The sequence below is a fragment of the Pseudoliparis swirei genome, chromosome 18 (genome assembly GCF_029220125.1).
Source record: "Pseudoliparis swirei isolate HS2019 ecotype Mariana Trench chromosome 18, NWPU_hadal_v1, whole genome shotgun sequence".
Lineage (NCBI taxonomy): Eukaryota > Metazoa > Chordata > Actinopteri > Perciformes > Liparidae > Pseudoliparis > Pseudoliparis swirei.
Genome location: NC_079405.1, coordinates 14,644,321 through 14,662,062, shown reverse-complemented (window position 1 = coordinate 14,662,062; position 17,742 = coordinate 14,644,321). Strand labels below are relative to the sequence as shown.

The 17,742-nt window shown below is 41.5% G+C and overlaps 1 protein-coding gene across 1 annotated transcript in view; it reads right to left on the bottom strand.

Moving 5' to 3' along the window:
- cacna1da (calcium channel, voltage-dependent, L type, alpha 1D subunit, a) overlaps positions 1 to 17,061 on the bottom strand; it is a 34,546-nt gene extending 17,485 nt beyond the window's left edge. Inside the window, exons 1-22 of the mRNA XM_056437376.1 lie at positions 17,004 to 17,061; positions 14,807 to 14,976; positions 13,208 to 13,285; positions 11,679 to 11,766; positions 10,624 to 10,784; positions 10,022 to 10,247; positions 9,741 to 9,948; positions 8,126 to 8,246; positions 7,885 to 7,972; positions 7,762 to 7,792; positions 7,530 to 7,681; positions 7,303 to 7,432; positions 6,203 to 6,262; positions 4,688 to 4,794; positions 2,830 to 2,917; positions 2,637 to 2,744; positions 2,471 to 2,523; positions 2,227 to 2,373; positions 1,885 to 2,086; positions 1,412 to 1,570; positions 692 to 802; positions 85 to 168 (exon numbers count right to left, since the gene is read on the bottom strand). Coding sequence (XP_056293351.1) covers positions 85 to 168; positions 692 to 802; positions 1,412 to 1,570; positions 1,885 to 2,086; positions 2,227 to 2,373; positions 2,471 to 2,523; positions 2,637 to 2,744; positions 2,830 to 2,917; positions 4,688 to 4,794; positions 6,203 to 6,262; positions 7,303 to 7,432; positions 7,530 to 7,681; positions 7,762 to 7,792; positions 7,885 to 7,972; positions 8,126 to 8,246; positions 9,741 to 9,948; positions 10,022 to 10,247; positions 10,624 to 10,784; positions 11,679 to 11,766; positions 13,208 to 13,285; positions 14,807 to 14,976; positions 17,004 to 17,017 — 2,586 coding nt within the window. The 5' untranslated portion in view covers positions 17,018 to 17,061. The remainder of the gene's footprint in view (positions 1 to 84; positions 169 to 691; positions 803 to 1,411; positions 1,571 to 1,884; positions 2,087 to 2,226; positions 2,374 to 2,470; positions 2,524 to 2,636; positions 2,745 to 2,829; positions 2,918 to 4,687; positions 4,795 to 6,202; positions 6,263 to 7,302; positions 7,433 to 7,529; positions 7,682 to 7,761; positions 7,793 to 7,884; positions 7,973 to 8,125; positions 8,247 to 9,740; positions 9,949 to 10,021; positions 10,248 to 10,623; positions 10,785 to 11,678; positions 11,767 to 13,207; positions 13,286 to 14,806; positions 14,977 to 17,003) is intronic.
- Between the last annotated feature and the right edge of the window lie 681 nt (positions 17,062 to 17,742).

Sequence of the window (17,742 nt, the reverse complement as noted above, 5' to 3'; positions counted from 1 at the left end):
GGAAACCAGCAGTGTGTGCCGAGGTGGCCCAAGCAGAGAGAGTTTAGTGAGCAGCGGGACTCGTTGTAGCCAAGCTTTACTTACATCAATCTCACTGAGAACAATGTCTACTATGCTGCCCATCACAACCATGGCGTCGAACACATTCCAGGGATCTTCAAAATAGCCCTGAGTGAGGTGGAGCGAGTAGTGTGCAAATTGGATGTGAGATCAGCACAAGTACAAAGTCTTGAGTCTCACAGTGAAATGCAGACTCATTCTGGTCATTTCAAATCACACAGGAACCCCCTCTGGCTACTTCAGCTTCAGGGCTCACAGTAATAGTGCAGAGTGCTACAATAAAGTAATAGATCTGCATCAAAATTGATGTTGACACTAATGCTACATGCAGAAACACTGCAGCCAGAACTTGACAAACAGCGATGGCTACTTTAATCAAAAACATCACCACTTCACAGCACACTGTCTCTTACTAGCATCCTGTCCTTCTTCTCTACACAGAGCTGTTGGCCAGGCAGTTGAAGGGGAAACGCAAAAAAAACATTCACTGACTCATCAGTTGTCACACGTTCACAACCACTGCTTGATTTCTAAACGTCCAAGCAATAGTTCAACATTTTGGGAAATGTGCTCATTTGCTCTCTTGCTGAGAGTCAGATGAGAGTTGTTGTGAGTGAAGACGTTCGCTCACCCTGGGCTTGAAAGCGATGAGTTTGAGAACCATTTCCACAGTGAAGACAGCCGTGAAGAACATATTGAGAATGTCCATGACGTAGTTAAAGAGTGCTGACTGTCCGTGGTGCTGCAGAGAGGCAAACAAGAGGGACAGTTAAAGAACACTGAAGAAAACAGAGCTGCTGTTGACTTAAATCATTTGAGAAAAAACAAAGTCTTGAGTCAGAAAGATACAACAAATAATACAATTTCTCCTAAGAATGACAAATAGGGCTAACTTTAGAGACATTAACTGTATTCTTTAAATTATTCTAAAGGATTCATTTGTATGTTTGAAATACAAATTAAACAATCTGGGTGGAAATGTAAGTTGCATGCTTTGATTTTAGTCCATGTATCTCTTTCGCCTGAGTCAGGTTGAATTGATGATATATAGCAGTGTCTTTTAGAATAATACCACTGGAGGGAGCCAAAATTAAACATTACAAAAACTGTACATATAATACCAGGAACAAAACTGTTCTGCTTATGGCAGGCAGAAAGCTAGCCATTCAATAATGTAGTTCTTCATCAAACTGTTTGATTTCATAATGATTATTAAATGCTCACTGACTCAACCTCTGCTTTCAAACTACATACATATTAGCACATTCAAAACACCTGTAATCTGTTCACATTTATTTTTTGTCACAGAGTTGTTTGGTTCCAGCGCTGTAAATGCAGTGAGACTTCTTACCTGCACAGCCAGGCAGAGCGTGTTGAGCATGATGAGCACAAACATGATGTACTCAAACACACTGGAGTTCACCACGTACCAGAACTTGTACTGGTACGGGTTTTTAGGGATGTACCTCCTCAGTGGACGCGCCTTTAGCGCGTACTCCACACACTGACGCTGCAGAGATAAACAACGTTGGTTTTAATGCTCAGGTAATGACACACTCGATATCTTTATTTTAATCCAACCTAGAGTAATCATGTGACACACAATAATAACTAACAATGTAATGGTGATAATCAGTTTTCAAATTTTCACAAAACATTCTCTAATATGACATGTCTATACTGCAATGACTATTGTTTATTGTTCAGAAAGCCTTTTTTCAAGAGTCAAGAGACCCATTATGACAGTAGATTAGGTAACATCACTATATTGTCGTTTTTGACCAAACATACGAACAAACACTTTGTGAAGCTGCAGACTCTGACCTGGTTCTTGTCGAGCTCACAGTTTTTGTACTCTTTTTCTCCTTGTTCCTGAAATGTGACGATCACAAAACCTACAAAGATGTTCATCATGAAGAAGGCAATGATGATGATGTAGATGATGAAGAAGATGGAAATCCCCACGCGGTAGTTGTAGATGGGACCCAGGTTCTCCCTGTTTGAGTCGATTGCCTTGTACAGTAAACTGTGAAGAGAACAAAGAGAGAGCATGTGACCCAGCCTCACAGCCCAAACCTTTACTTTCTACTTAGTGTTCAGATAGCGTTGCTAATACTGAAATATCATTTTCAGAGCGTTAATAGGATGAAACATTTGGAATCTTACGAAGGCCAGCCTTCAAAAGTGGACACAGTGAACAGCGCCATCATAGCCTTGAGGACGTTGTCAAAGTTGAAGTCACTGTTGTGCCACAATCGCTTGTGAAGGGTCGGCTGGTTCACATCTCCATCCTTATACAGGATGTAGGTGCCCCTATGAGAAAATGACATGTTGCGTGAAGCTTACCGCTGAAAGTAGGATCATAATTGCAGGTAATTAGCTGTGAAGGAGCAAGACAAGTAAAACTAACTTGCACACTTCTGAGCTGGACTTGGCTTCATCTGTGCAGCGATAGAACTTTCCCTGTGGAGGAAAACACAATATCTACACTCTAATAATGCATATTTAAAAAATGTTCACTAAATATCTCCGACGTCATGTGTAGATTTCTTATTTTCTATCTCAGTGCTGATGACCTTAAACAGCTGCACCCCTATGCAGGCGAACATGAACTGGAGCAGGGTGGTGACGATCATGATGTTACCGATAGTTCTGATGGCCACAAACACGCACTGCACCACGTGCTGCAAGACAGAGACATCAACATGTTCACACGCTGTGCCAACCACTGATTGGGCTTATTGTGTTGGACAAGCTGCGGGATGTCACCTTCAGGCCTTTGGCTCGGTTGATGGCCCTCAGGGGTCGAAGAACACGGAGGACCCGAAGAATCTTCACCACAGAGATGGCCGAGGTCCTGAACAAGGAAAGGGTTGTTGTGTCAGTTCAGAGTTCCAGTTTCACTGCAGGAACTTTTCCGGGAGCCCAGGAATCACTTGAAGAACTCAAGAACTTTACATTTCTCTCAATCCTTTCCCTGCCATAGCACTGTGTAGTACAATGCACTTTTGATGGCCCTGGAACTACTGAGGCGGAGTTTGCAGGCCTAGCTTTTGCTGACTATTCATACATAAAACTTGTGGCTGCTGAAACTGTTTTTACACACTTAGGAAGCACTGGGTGACCCTAGAACCAATACCAGAATACTAGTAGGGCATTTCTTACAATGTTTAATGAAAACAATCAAAGTTATGTTGTTGGCTTCCTGACTATACTAAAAAGAAAGCGATAAAGGAAGAGTGTGAGATAACTACTTAGCCAGAAATAAATAACTATAAAGCATCAGGCAGATTGTCCCCATTGGTAACCCCAGTTCTGTGGTGTTAAGTCTCTTTTTGGACCTTTCCAGGTCTCCTTTGCGTCTCATAAAGACTCTGTGTTGTTGTTTATCAAGGACCTGTCATGATCCAGAGTTGTTGTGTCTTATTTTGAAGTCCCTGTCTCTCGTGTCATCTGTTTCCCTACATTTCCTGTCCCTGTGATTGCCTGCCCTGGTCCTGATTGTTTCCTCCTGTGTGATTTGTTAGCCCCACCCTCATTGTGTCCACCTGTGTCTCGTTCCCCGGTGTCCAATCACCTTCCCTGTGTATTTAAACCCTGTTTGTCTCATTCCCCAGTGTGTGTTTGACCTGTTTTGAGCAAAAGACTACATTGTCCATGGAAAGTTGTTGGCATTTGGGTCCTATCTCTCTCTCTCCGACTACGACATCCTGACAGAACCACATTCAGTTTTTGATCTGTTATCTGGGTAATATTCGTTAGTGTAGAAAATGCAAATATGTATACCAAATGGGAAGTACCTGTGACTCCATCGTTCCCAGAACCATTTGGTCAAAAAGGGCTACAACTAGCGCTGGGCGATATGAGAATATATATCAATTGGTCTAAAAATGTTGATGGTTTATAGTTTTCTTTCTATATTCTTTTTGTTGCAATGTAAAAAAAAACCAGCTGCTGATGCGTTCTGATCTTTGCATGTAAGAGCTAAAGCAGAGCTGGAGTTGGAGCAAACAGCTGTTCAACATGTGGAAACTCAAGCTTGAATGTAAGTTGTCACAGACCAGTATTTTTTCTGAGACTGCTTATGTAGGAACTGGATCTCTGTTCAGGTCTAAAATGAACACAAAACTGCTCTCTGCAGCTAACCTCAGCTATCTAAGCAATCATATCATATACATGATGCTATAGAGGGTATTTACATTTCCTCTGACATAAATTGGATTCAGACCAAGTTGTGCATGCATACATTTGTCCTGTATTTATCAGCTGTATTTGATTAATATTGCCTTTGCTGTTCAGATATATACATTGCACATATGTGTGTATATTCTTTCTTCTTCTATAATTTCACTTGAAAATCTTATGTTCATTTTGCACAAAAAACATTTATGAAATGAGAAGATACTGTCAGTCTTCAACTCACACAGGAGTATAACAAATACACTTTACCATGTGATTATTTCTTATAGTGTATTTATTTACTGAATTTCCAGAGAACATGCTATATCGGGATGAATATTGTTATCGAGATGTATAGAATGACCTATATCGGGATAGAAGATGTTTGCGTTATGGCCCGGCCCTCGCTACAATGTGGTGGCGAATGTGTCTGTTTGTTTATACTCACTGAATGCCAAAGGAAACGAGGGAAACTCCCACCACCAACATGTCCAGGAGGTTGAAGTAATTCCTACAGAATGCCCCTTTATGGAGAAAGGCTCCATATGTTGTCATCTGAGGAGACGACAGAAGAAGTTAAAGGAGCAAATGACACCAACAAAACAAATCTCATTCAAAGCACTCAAAACACACACACACACACATACACACACACATACAGAGTTACACTTCAGAGGACGCACACACACATACTGGACCCAGTATGCACATGTTAAATAGGAGAAACATATCCTCACATACATCACTCTCCATCTCCACACTTTAGATCACTCTGATTCAGGGTGGCGAGCTCAGAGCGGTGAAACAGGAGACTCGATCTACCGTCGCCACCCCCACAGCCCTTAACTACATGAATGTAGTAGTAAGTCATTCATTTCACAATCTACTTTGGGATGAGGCAATAAAACATGCATTTTGTTGCCATGATGTCAGGGATATTTACTACCTCCCAGAGCTCTAGTTATAGTGATTGGAAAGTAGAAATGGCTTTTCTGTCACATTCATGTGGACTGTCATCTTAAAGCCCATTCCATTATGTTCTTTAAAAGTTCAGAATAAGGGGAAGCAGCTCCCAATTAAAACTTCAGAGTTGAGCAGGCAGAGAAGAAAAACCGGCCAAAATAACTCTTCAAATAATAAAAGTAAAGGATTAATTTCCCAAGTGCATGTAATTGTGGAGCCTTGCAGAAAGACGGAGAGAGGAGAGCGCTGACTAGGAGCATTGGAGCATTGGAAGTAAAACAGCGATGGACATTTTTGTCCAAATGGCTCCAGACGCAACTCCACATTTCTATGCACTCGGTTCAGCAGACTGAACCATGGTCGGCAGGAACATGATTGGTTTTGCCCCCTCTTTTATGGGTAATCTGAAGGGCAGTCAGTACGAGAGGCATGGACTCGGCTTCGACTGGAGTTGACTTCGAACACCTCCCTGATGATGATCTCGAACTCAACTCCAGCCAATGCCTTAACGGTGTCCGAACAGCCCACTAAAATGTGTTGCATCACGCAAAAGGTTGCCTCATGTTTGACATATCTGCATCATCGAAATCATTTCAGCGATGACTGCCCGAGTATGTGAGTATGTAATGTAGATGTGATGTTTCCTTCCCCCATCTTGAGTTCTTTGATTAGTGTAATTTGAACAAATCTTGTGTTTGTGTAAGTGTGTGCAAAGTAGTAACTCCAATATTTTAGCTTTTTAAAAGAGGTGCCGTGAAGAAAAAAGCAAATAAGAGAAAGGAAACAAGCCAGGTTGTACTGAGTGGCAGGTGACACACAAGGAGAGAATGCAGCAAGGCTCTCGTTGTCATTTAAGGGGTTACCTTTAATACGATCTCAAATGTAAACATACTAGTGAAGACATAATCTGCATAGCCTAGGACCTGGAAGGCAACGAGACGTTTGCAGTGTTATTGGGGTGTGGTTACTCACAGCACGGACAGGGACACATGGCATTTACCTTCAATACGATCTCAACAGTAAAGATAGCCGTGAAAGCATAGTCAAAGTAACCAAGTATCTGCAAAAAGCAACGTACATGTTTAACAAAGACAGTTCATTGCGCAGCTTCATACATTAGATGTAAAGAAAATGAATTTTAAAAATCTATAAAATTAGAAGCATTTTCTGGAAAGAGTTGTTTGAGTTAATATCACACATTAAATTCAATACTTATCCAATGACTAGTTCATATAGTGCAAGGTGCTTTTACTACTCCATCATGTATATGCAATATATGTCAGAAATAACCACAGAACATTAGTGTTCAGAGTGCAGAAAACAGTCTTACAATGGACTGCAAAAAGACCCCTGGCTGAATGTTTAGTTGTTTTGGACGATAAGTGTTTTTGCCGGTTTTAGCTTGTACAATATATATTGTATACTTAACTTTATTGTAAGCCAAAGTGTACCGTGCCATAAGTGTAAAGATTTCCAGATATCAACAAAGTTTCATTTAATATATGTATTTCAGAAGCGCTTTTCTTCATGGTGTGTTAAAGGACACTGACATCTGAGATGTGTGAGCTGCACTGCATTCATAAGGAAGAATGCTGTTAAAACAATTTCATGAGACAAACAACATTGTCAAAAACATCTTGTGAATGTCTTTAAACGATGGCTGCTGAGTATCGAGACCGTCAGCACCTAAACTCTCAAACACAATCGATAAATGCTTTACTTATTGTGAAAGATGCTTTAAATCCTCGCAAGACAACGATGTGGTTAAGAACAGATCTCATGAAGTTGCTTTTGTCTTGCATATCAAAAATGTTAACTGACTTACTGAAACATAATTATGGATGCTGCTTCTAAATAAAGAAATCATTGAATAAACTGATGAATGCGTTGGAAACTGGTCAGTAGTAATGTAACATATGTGAGTCGTAATAAACGAGCTAAAACATGCAAAACGACTAGTGCGGTCAACAATTTGAGACTAAAAATACTAAACTATTGTGTAAACTAGAAAAGTCATATATTAATAAAGTTACTCATCTTTGCTTATCTTTGTATTTTATAAGCCTTAAATACAATTCTGTTGAGGGTTTGTGGACTTACAATATTGCGAGGTGAGAAGTTACGGATCGGATCCTCGGCGGCGAGTGAGGCGGAGCTGAGCATGATGAAGACCAGGATGAAGTTGGTGAATATGTGGTGGTTGATGAGTTTGTGGCAAAACACACGAAACCTGGAGGACAAAGGAAACACAGCCGAAGAGTCCAGTGAGATACGAGGCGCGACCATTTTGTACAACTCCGTGTGTGTGAGCACAACGTGTTTCATACGGGTTTGTTTGGCTGAAGATGAAGAAGGCGCTTCCTTCTGGGATAGGAGTGATCTTCTCCTTCTTCATCAGGTCAGAGATGACCGGCCGAGGCCCCGATGGGACTTCTGGATCCTCTTCCTCCGCCGCAGGGTCATTCTCCTCTTCCTCCTCCTTACAAACACGAAAGAAAGTGAGTATCACCCCTAAAATTGTAAAGACAAGCTACAGTGTGATCCAGAGAGTACGGATACCTTGTCATCTTTTTCCTCCTCCTTTATCACCCTGTAATGTAGATACATATTGTTTTAAAAAGTACAGTTTGAGCACATATATGAACATATTTGCCACAGAGAGATAAACGATCCAGGTGTCACCCTTTCTTGCTTCCATTGTTTGTGTTGAGAGTCTCAGCATCTGCCAAGTTGTCCACAGCGATAGCCAAGAAGACATTCAGGAGGATATCTGAGCAAAGGGTTGAGTAAAGGCCGATTCTCTCGAAAGAAAACCTTTATAACTGCTTGATGTCTTCAATCGATGAAATGATGAGAGCCGGTTAACTCGTGTATTCACTCTTCCAACACTTTAAAGTATGCCTGCATCAGTGAGGGAGGATACAGTTTCCACAGATGAAGAGGATGATGAAGTAAAAGCACACAACCATCCCAGAAGAGGAAGGCCCTCCGTACGCCATGATGCCATCGTACATAACGGCGTTCCAATCTTCTCCGGTCAGGATCTAAAATCAGGATCAAAAATGTTGTAGGAGACACATCAACAGGACCGTTTCAACAGATCTGCATTGCTAAGCAACAGCTTGGGATCATGTTTACTTCCTGTCAGCTTATGTCATTCACATGTACTCCAACAGATAGTAAACTGTGACAACACTTTTTCACATGCTACAACTCCCTCAGTCCCCGTTGAGAAGAAATGAGCAGAGATACAGGAGATGCATATGTTTGTTGAAAGATGGATAAATATATATATATGGTTCTTATTTTGACACTGAGGTAGTGCACCACCAATAGGAATTGTCCCTGAGTGACCTAAATCAATGTAAATACAGTACCCGGCACAAAACCTATATATTCATGTATAGCACTAGGATTGCAACAATCCATTAATGTCTCCTAATAGCCAAACACAATACTGGATTTGATTTTGCATCAATATTTTGGGGCACAAAAGATTAACTCTAAATTGACCGAAAGCATTATTGTTATTTTTTTAACATTGTGACAGGATTGTAGCCGTCACCAGTAGGCTTCCCCCCCCTAAGCACCAAGGAATGCACAACCAGAGGGATATTTGGTAACAAGTTTTATTCCAACGCTCGGACCGCAGACAATGGCTGTGTCTACTACCGGACACTTGAGCACTTCGAGCACTGACTTTCAGTGCTCGAAGTGTCTTAAGTCACGCACTCCCGCCACACATCGTATTTCTCACGCTGAAAATAACTCTCGGCTATTTAATGTTTTAATGTGCCGCAGCGCGCAAACATGAGCTGGCCGCGCTGCCCTCACCGTGGAGGAATCAAGCGCTCCCCTGGAGTTCTGCTGTGGAGCCACTTATCAGCCAATCAAAAAAAAGAAATGGGCTACACAATAGCCAATCAGAAAAAAACCTGTATCTGTTGTATCTGGGTAAGATTTAATCCAGCAACCAATTAAAATAAAGCATCCTGGAATTGCGCGCGACTGACTGATATCAGAAAATTTCGTTCTGGGGGGTGTGGGGGTGGAAATGTCACTCTTGCCTGTCTTCAAAACTTGAGAGCCCTGCACTCTGCAGCCAAACCTAAACACACCCCGCTGCCACATACATAAACAAACATATTGGTACAGTTCCCTTAGAATTCTTCTCGTTTATTAAGAAGGGACCACTCTATATACCAAGCGGTACATTTGACAGTTGAAAAATCCCCTTGTCAGAGCTTTTTGGTGGACAAACTATTTAAAATTGTGTTTCTAAATGCCATCAAACCAAGCTTGGCATTTCTGTTCAACTATTATCTGCAGTGAGCCAGTATCAGCCGGCTGATTTATTGGTCTAGTTCTAGTTCTCTTATCTCAGCCCTCCACAGTCTCTTAGCATAATGAGGCATGTCTGTTTCTGCATACAATTGTGCAACAGCTTTTAAAACGTGTATCTGAATATTTTCTGCTGAATGTTTTCCATTCAGTTGGACGTGTCTGTGGTGTACATCCATAATCTGAACAGTAAATACCTGAAACACAGTGAGAAGGGCCTGGGGAAAGTTGTCGAAGGTGCTCCTTTTGGTCTGGGTCGCATCAAAGTTGAACTTTCCACCGAACACCTGCATGCCCAGCAGGGAGAAGATGATGATAAAGAGGAAGAGCAGCAGCAGCAGAGAAGCGATGGACTTCATGGAGTTGAGCAGAGACGCCACCAGGTTGCTTAGAGACTGCCAGTGACTGTGAAGCAGTGGAGAGAAGAGACGAGTGATGAACTGAACACCACACGTACACGAACGCAGCACGGTCTTACCGCGTGACCTTAAAGATCCTCAGCAGGCGGACGCAGCGGAACACAGAGATGCCGAGAGGAGACATGACTGCCAGCTCCACCAGAATGGTTTCCGTGATTCCTCCACAAACCACAAAGCAGTCAAAGCGGTTGAACAGTAACATAAAGTAGGCCTGGAGCCCGAGACTGTACATCTTCACCAACATCTCACACGTGAACATGGAGAGCAGCACCTTGTTGGCCATGTCTGAAACCCAGAACATTGAAGAAACACAATGGAATGAAGAAAGGGAAATGTTTTGCTAAATCCTGCAAAGAATCATTGCTCCTGTTAAACCAAGACTGCACAACTAGCACACACACTCACACTCACACACACAAATGCATACGTTTCATTTCTAGAAATAAAACAAGAATGTATAAATCTTCACGAATATTTTGTTTTACATGTATATTCCAATAAGGGAAAGAGCAATATTAAGAGGAATAATAAGATATCCTTTACAATGTTTAAAAAAAAAGTTTCATTGAAAATGAAATGTAAGTAAATAACTAAACAACAGACAAATTGGGGAATAAAGTGAATCAATCGGTGTTGATGTTTACTGTAGTGCTCTTCATACCCTGCACTTGTGTCAGCCACGTAGGTTGGTTGTAGTGCTCTGATGATATGGTGAGTGTGTTGAGGAACACCAGGATGATGACCAGCCAATAGAAAGGCACCGATTTGACAGCCAACCGGCAATTCCTGCGGCAGAACCTGTTCCAGCGGCGCCAGCGTCGACTAGAGGAGGAGAACACAATGTCAGTGCGGAAAATAACGTTAGTGTGACTCAATTTGCTCATGAATTGATTTTAGAGGTACACAGGATCTGGTCACAAAGATTGAATTCTCAAAACAATAAAATAAATACCTCAGGTTTTATTTCAAGGAAATCATAGTTTGTTTCTATTACTAAGAGAAATGCAGTGGGGTGGGGTGGGGGGAGGGAGAGCCACTAGGGAATGGCATCAATATATTTTTTGCAAGTCATGCTGTTCAGTAAATGGGCTGAAAAATACTGCGTAAGAATTTGCTCCAAAAATACCTTGTGGTACATGCTGACTTTCTAAAAGTTGTTGATTTATCATCCCTCGTAAAGTCTCATTAAAATTCAGTAAAATGAAAGCCAAGCACTTCCAAAAAGAAATCAGTATAATCTAATGCTGGGCAGTAACGCTCACGTTAACAGACCAACGGACCAAGCAGAGACACACAAAGATACTGACCTGAACTTTGACTTTGAAATTTTTTGACTGAAAGAAAGAAGAATTTGTCAAAGTTGAAAAGTGCAGATTGTAGCAGAAGTGAGTTAGAAGCATTGCTTGGTTGTTATGGCTCATTGATAACAACATCAAGCATGTTAAACCACAAGAGTCAGCAGCTTCCAGGGTAGGAAGACCATATACACATGTAAGAGAGTTGTTTGCTTTAACCATTTGTCTTTTATTGCAATTCAAAAAGTAAAGAGAGGAGCACTTATACAGGATAAAAGGGTTTGTTTATGCTGTAGTGCTGGAGACTGTTGTATATTTATTTTGTATCTCTGTAGCAGTGGTTTAGTTTATTAACTCAAAGTAGATACATGTAATATATGTGGTCTTGTTTATGAAAAGGTTTGTTGTGCAAAGTTCTCACCACAGAGATCCGCAGCATGGTGTTTTTTCTTCCTCCACATTTTGATTCTCGGTATTCACGGATTCTGTTTCACTGGCTGGAACGCTCGCTGAAGCAGCAAATGAAGCAGACATTTACTAAAAAAATACTCAAGATATTCTTTTACATAGACACGGTGCAGTGCATCTCAGGGGAAGAAGTTTGAAAAGAAATCAAACGGAGACTGCCTTCATCACATTGGGCTATTCTGACACTTTTCAAAAGGAAGCAAGGAAGATACACTAAAGAACATCCTTTATCAATCAGAAAAGATCCTTCTCCCTCCCAAAAAAATACACTAAATAGATGCATCAAAACGATTTGAGAGAGGTGAATTTTTTATATATATCTCAAAAGCAATGCTGCAGACACAAAACTTTTGACCTCATAGAAAGAAAGGAACGATGCTCTGTGGCTGTGCATCACTGTCATCATAAGTATCATTTACCAAGTGCTGAAAGGGAGCTGACATGGGACGGGCGAGTGGACAGATGCTCTACGAAGGCTGACTGATGCACACAATGAGGGAGCAGAGAGAAGAGGGGAGCTGGCCGAGGAGGACAGAGCTCTTAAAACTGTCTCTGAAATGCCACAGTCACAATCCTGCCAGCGCTGCGGAAAGACTGTCTGCGCAGACAGATGATGATTAACTGTGCAAAACATCTCAGTGTTTTTACTGGTATGAGAGAGCGTGGTGTGTGCTGCTGCTTAGCTTATGCAGACGTGTTGGCTTTGATTCCTGAGTAGTCGGACAGATCTCAGCTCTGAAAATAGTGCTGACTGCTGGAGTAGTGATCTGGGTTTAGCCCTGTTTCCTACATTCACACTGAGCCGCTGCTTTTGAAATGGGACGTGGAAAGGAAGCGGGGTGCGCCTGCTATCGAACGTAGCTGTATGTGTATCCTTGTCAGACTCATTTCACGAGTACAATGTTTTTTTATTTAGAATTAGTAAACCTTTGAAAAAAACAAAACGTGGAGGACAAAAACAGGAAAAAGGCTGTGATGCTCGGACAAGACGGATTTCACAAAACAGTAAAGCACAAAGTGATGAGGTATTACATTAGGCTGCACATTAACACACACACACACACACACAAACACACACAGACTCATCCAATAGTCACGTTAGATGCTTCACCTGGGATTTTAAGGCCACTGCTGCTTATCTTTTTCATTAATTTCCTAGTTTTAAGTCCTGATACATTCATCAATAATGTAGAGTATTTGTGAAGAACAGATCAACCCTTCTTCACTAATAGAAGGAAGTTAGGGCAAATTAAAAGTTTTTATCAATTTGTTTTTGCTCAAGAGATCTCACAAAAGGCAAAGCTTTGAGTTCAGGTCTGATCTGGTTCTGATCGGAACATTTTGTGAAAACTGATACATGTTTCTGTCATCTGAGCATCTAACACACACACACACACACACACACACACACACACACACACACACACACACACACACATACACAAAAGCGTAAAAACACTGGAGGCAAAACACTGGATTTACCATGAGTTTCGGACGACTGGCTGAACCACCCAAACCTTCCTTTCTTCTTCTTCTCAGTAAGGTCAGCCAGAGTCACCCCTTCATGTGTAATGCATGCAAGCCCATGCATTCAGACACAATGGCACAGCAGAGGGACATGAGGGGCGAGAATGGACTGCTATCAAAATGGGTCAGAGCAGACAAGCACCACAGGACAACAACAGTATTCAAAATATCAATATCCAACAATGACAAGAGCAGCAGGAGCCACCGGGGTTGCAGACACTGAGAAGGGCAGAAGAACAACACGGACAGCTGTTAGTCACTGGAAGCGCCTGCAGGTGACGAGGCCCTGAACTAACATGTTACAGTGCATATTCAATCATTTGCACGTTAACGTGTTAGCAGGGGCTCATGTGTCGTCGACAGACAACAAAAGCCAGGATGGTTGTGGAGGGAAAGCAGTTTGGACTTGCCTCCTTGTCACACAGAGCCTCCACCGCTCTAAAGAACCCTAAAAGTCAAACTTTATAAATGAAGTATGATTAGAGGAAAAGACAGACGGGAGAGGTGAAAGTAAATGGACAAGTACATCAAACATGAGGGAAGACTGATTGTAAGAGTGTAAAAAATAAAGACCCTACACTCAAAATATAAGGTGAACCCGTTTCTGTTGTGCATCATGTGTGCTGCTTATATAAAGAGGATTTGGATTAAGAGCTCAAGTAACATATTTATTTCCTTTTACTCTTCTTAGATAAACTCTAGTGGTACTCACAGCGTGCTGCACTTCCATCAGTGACTTACATTGAGTGTGAAGATAAGAACATGCTGCACCGCTCTGCTTCAAACACCGTTGTTTATCGTGAACACCTTGAGAGGAAGACGCTCTCTGAACCAATAGAGCCTCTCCGTTATCTAGGTATGTATCCATGTGTGTACTGTGTACGGCCAAGAAAGTGTCATTGACTTAGCCTGGATATTGTCAATCATTTTGCATTATTCAGAGAAAAATCCATCAGCAAATGTTTTTATATTGTTAACGTACTTCCTCTGCTTCAGTTAGTTATTACTATAGATCCCAGAATTACTCTTGAAGAGCTTAATCAAGCCCAACATGAATTGTATTATGCACTATTGATGCTACTGTAGGAAAAGCTGACATGCCATCTTGTCTAGTGGATTTTTTTTTGCAAGATTATTAAAGGTTGATGCAAAATGAGGAGGTCATGTTTTAGCCTGAAGGCTCTTTTTCCCTGCTTAATACCCAATGCATCTGTGCTAGACAAGTGTCAACATCGTGGACTTATTATATGGTGCAATAAAAAGAAATAGATAACTCTGCACTCAAATGGGTACGGGAGTGCCAGAAAAAGCATTTTTTGCCTTAAACAGTATTTTAGGATACATATTTCTCCTCCAGCGAAATGGTCTTTCATAAATATATATAAATATATATAAATATAAATATAAAATGATAGTTTGCAACCCTCTCATGCCAACAATAATACACCATCCTGCATAGTTTCTGAAGTTGAAGTAACAGATTGGATTAGCATTGGATGGCTGCTGTGTTGCCAGCGCAGGATTATTTTGGGAGTAACGGGGGACGGTGCTTACGGTTGCGCTTGCTCTCCCCTTCGCCCTCGTCCTCGTTGTCAGGGTCGATGTCTTCAGCCTGAGTTATCCAGTCCAAGTAACCTTTCAGATCCTCCTCCAGCTGCTGCTTCTCACGCAGCCTCTGGAAGTCTCCTCGAGCTTTGGCTTTCTCTCTCTCCTTGGAGAACTCTCTGGTTATTCAGAGGCACACAAACACAAAGGAGTGCATAAATGATCAATTGCATGCACAAAGAGAAACTTACTTTCACAGCAATGAAGAAAAAAAGCTTATTTTTTTTATACATGAAATGGAAATACAAATATCTTCCTTTCTGTATTTAATAGTCTCTATGACATTCTTAACTCAACTGCATATTCACTTCAACCACAACCTGTAAATGCCTGTTCTTGTGTACCCTAGCAGCTGGAGGGAGATGTACACCATCTGACTGACAACACGGCACTTTATTTACAGTCAAAAGTACAGTAACGTATCCTTCAGGCGAGCATCTTAATCATACAGAAAAAGGCAATTTAGATGGACAGATGGTTCCAAAAGACAACACTTTTGCACAGCGTCTAAACTCCCAGATTATATAAAACAACGACTGTGGAAACTAGAATGTGTAGGAATTCAGAAGACGATACGTTAATGTATTCAGTGCATGGCGGAATAATGTCATTTCTGAGAATGAGATGCATTAGATTACAGTATTACATTACTGCATGCACTGCAGTAGATCGCTGGAGATTCTGGCAGACTTAGCACTATACTTTAATTTTCCCCTGTATATTTAGTATTTTAGTATCGTTATTGTGTTTTGTGTTTTATATTTATTTATTTTCATTGATGCTCTGATGTGCACCGTTGCTGTGTTTTTTAAAATTTCCCCACTGTGGGACAAATAAAGGAATATCATATCATATCATATTTAAGGTTTGACAAAGAAAGAGACAAAAACAAAGACAGTTGATGGTAAGAGGATAGAAAAGCATTTTTAAAACTGCATTTAGATAGTTGATGCAGATAATACATTGTGACAATCTAAAGCATCCGGCAGGCGTGTCTGAGTTAGAGTTGGAGATTCTGTTAACCTGGTTGCCATTTCATGAAAAACTGGCTTTGCTTAGTGGTCAACCATCCAGAGTTAATTCTACTGTTATACCCCACCCCCACTCCACAGCGCTGGGAGAGCAAACTGGGGTTTGAGAGAGTTTAGTAGCACAGAGGGAGTGAAGGGCAAGGAATAAGATTAATTTCTCTCTCAGGAGGTTTGGAGGGAGGGAGGGAGGGGGGGGTGGGAACGCTCACTTTGCAGTTGCTGTGAAAAAAACGTGATAGTTTGACACCAACAGAGGTCAGAGAAGAACGTCTGAGAAAGAAAATGCATTTATCTTACGGTCCAAATGCACGATAGTCAATCAAGTAATAGTTCAATATGTTTTTTGATATAAACATAGTCAGGATCTTACATCCATATGTATGCTCTAGCATTACATCGTAAGCTGTGCCAGAGTGCGAAACAAACCACTGCAAACACGCTTTGCACACTGCAAACCAAAATCACTGCACAAGTTTCCTCTTACCCACTTAGCACACCTAACACAAGGTTTAACACGAAAAAGGATCCCAGTATGACCAGGCTAACAAAATAAATCCACGGTGTTTCCCATCCGATGGCGTCATTGACCTACAGGAGCCAGAGGTAGACGGTTAACAGACAGAAAATCAAACAAAGAGCAAAGAGAGGAAGGTGCTTACCCGCTCAACACACCCAAAACCAGGTTAAGAACAAAAAAGGAGCCGAAGATCACAAGACTGACAAAGTAAACCCACGGAAGCTCTAAGCCCATAGCATCGTTCATCTGGAGGAACAAGCATCAGCACAGAAGAAGGAGAACAGGGGGAAGAGAGGGAGAAAAGAGTGAAATCAACTGTTAAAAGGTAGAAACTATCAGACAAGAAGAACAAGAAGAAAAGGTTTGTTTCTTCAGGTGAAGAAAAAAAGAGATCTTATTTTTGCTGTGAGTCGTTGAATGCATTCAATCATTTAGTCAATCAATCACATCGGAGTGATAAGAGCTGCCTCAGGAATTATCAGCAGCTTCATCATCAGAATGTCAGTCACATTATTGTTGTGAGTCTGATCTAGATTGACATCTCAGCTAAAGGCGTGTGACAGTCACAGGATGTTGAGCTGGTGGTGCAGAGACTCACCCAGTACAGCACATCTGTCCAGCCCTCCATGGTGATACACTGAAACACTGTGAGCATGGCAAACAGGACGTTGTCAAAATTGGTGATGCCACCGTTGGGACCATGCCAGCCTTCCCTACACTCGCTGCCGTTGATGCGGCATTGGCGCCCGTGCCCTGAGATCGCACATGGAGCTGGTTCCTCTTCTGCTATCATACCTAAAGAGGAAAACAACATTATTTCTAACATTATCTCAAACTAAAGCCCCTATAGAGGATTTAATCAGGCCCTCACCATGTTTACAATGTATTGTTATAACTGCCCTACAGATAAGTTTCTTTACTTTTTCCCATTTTGATTGTTGTTATTGGAGAAATCATCAAGCAAGACTTTGAAATAGTTATTTTACATTTAGGCTTAACTGCTGAATTATTATATGACCGACTGCACCTTACACTTTCGAAACCTCAAAGAAAGGTTGACCACAAGGTCAAATCGTTTTCTCTCCATGGAGTGTCACGTGACTCACTTTCACACCTGCAAGGAGAAAGCTGCTGTTCTCCAGAAAAGCGTTCTCACTGGTTACTCCTCTAATGAACATGCAGCGCAGCACCATGTATGAAGGACAGAAGGGAGGGAAACACAAACACTACTTTTAAGCGACCCCCGTAGGAGTGAACAACCTGCCCAGTGGCCACCTAATTTAAGTTTGGGACCCTTGAAGAGACTTGCCATGTCAGTTTTTAAAATGTCATGACTG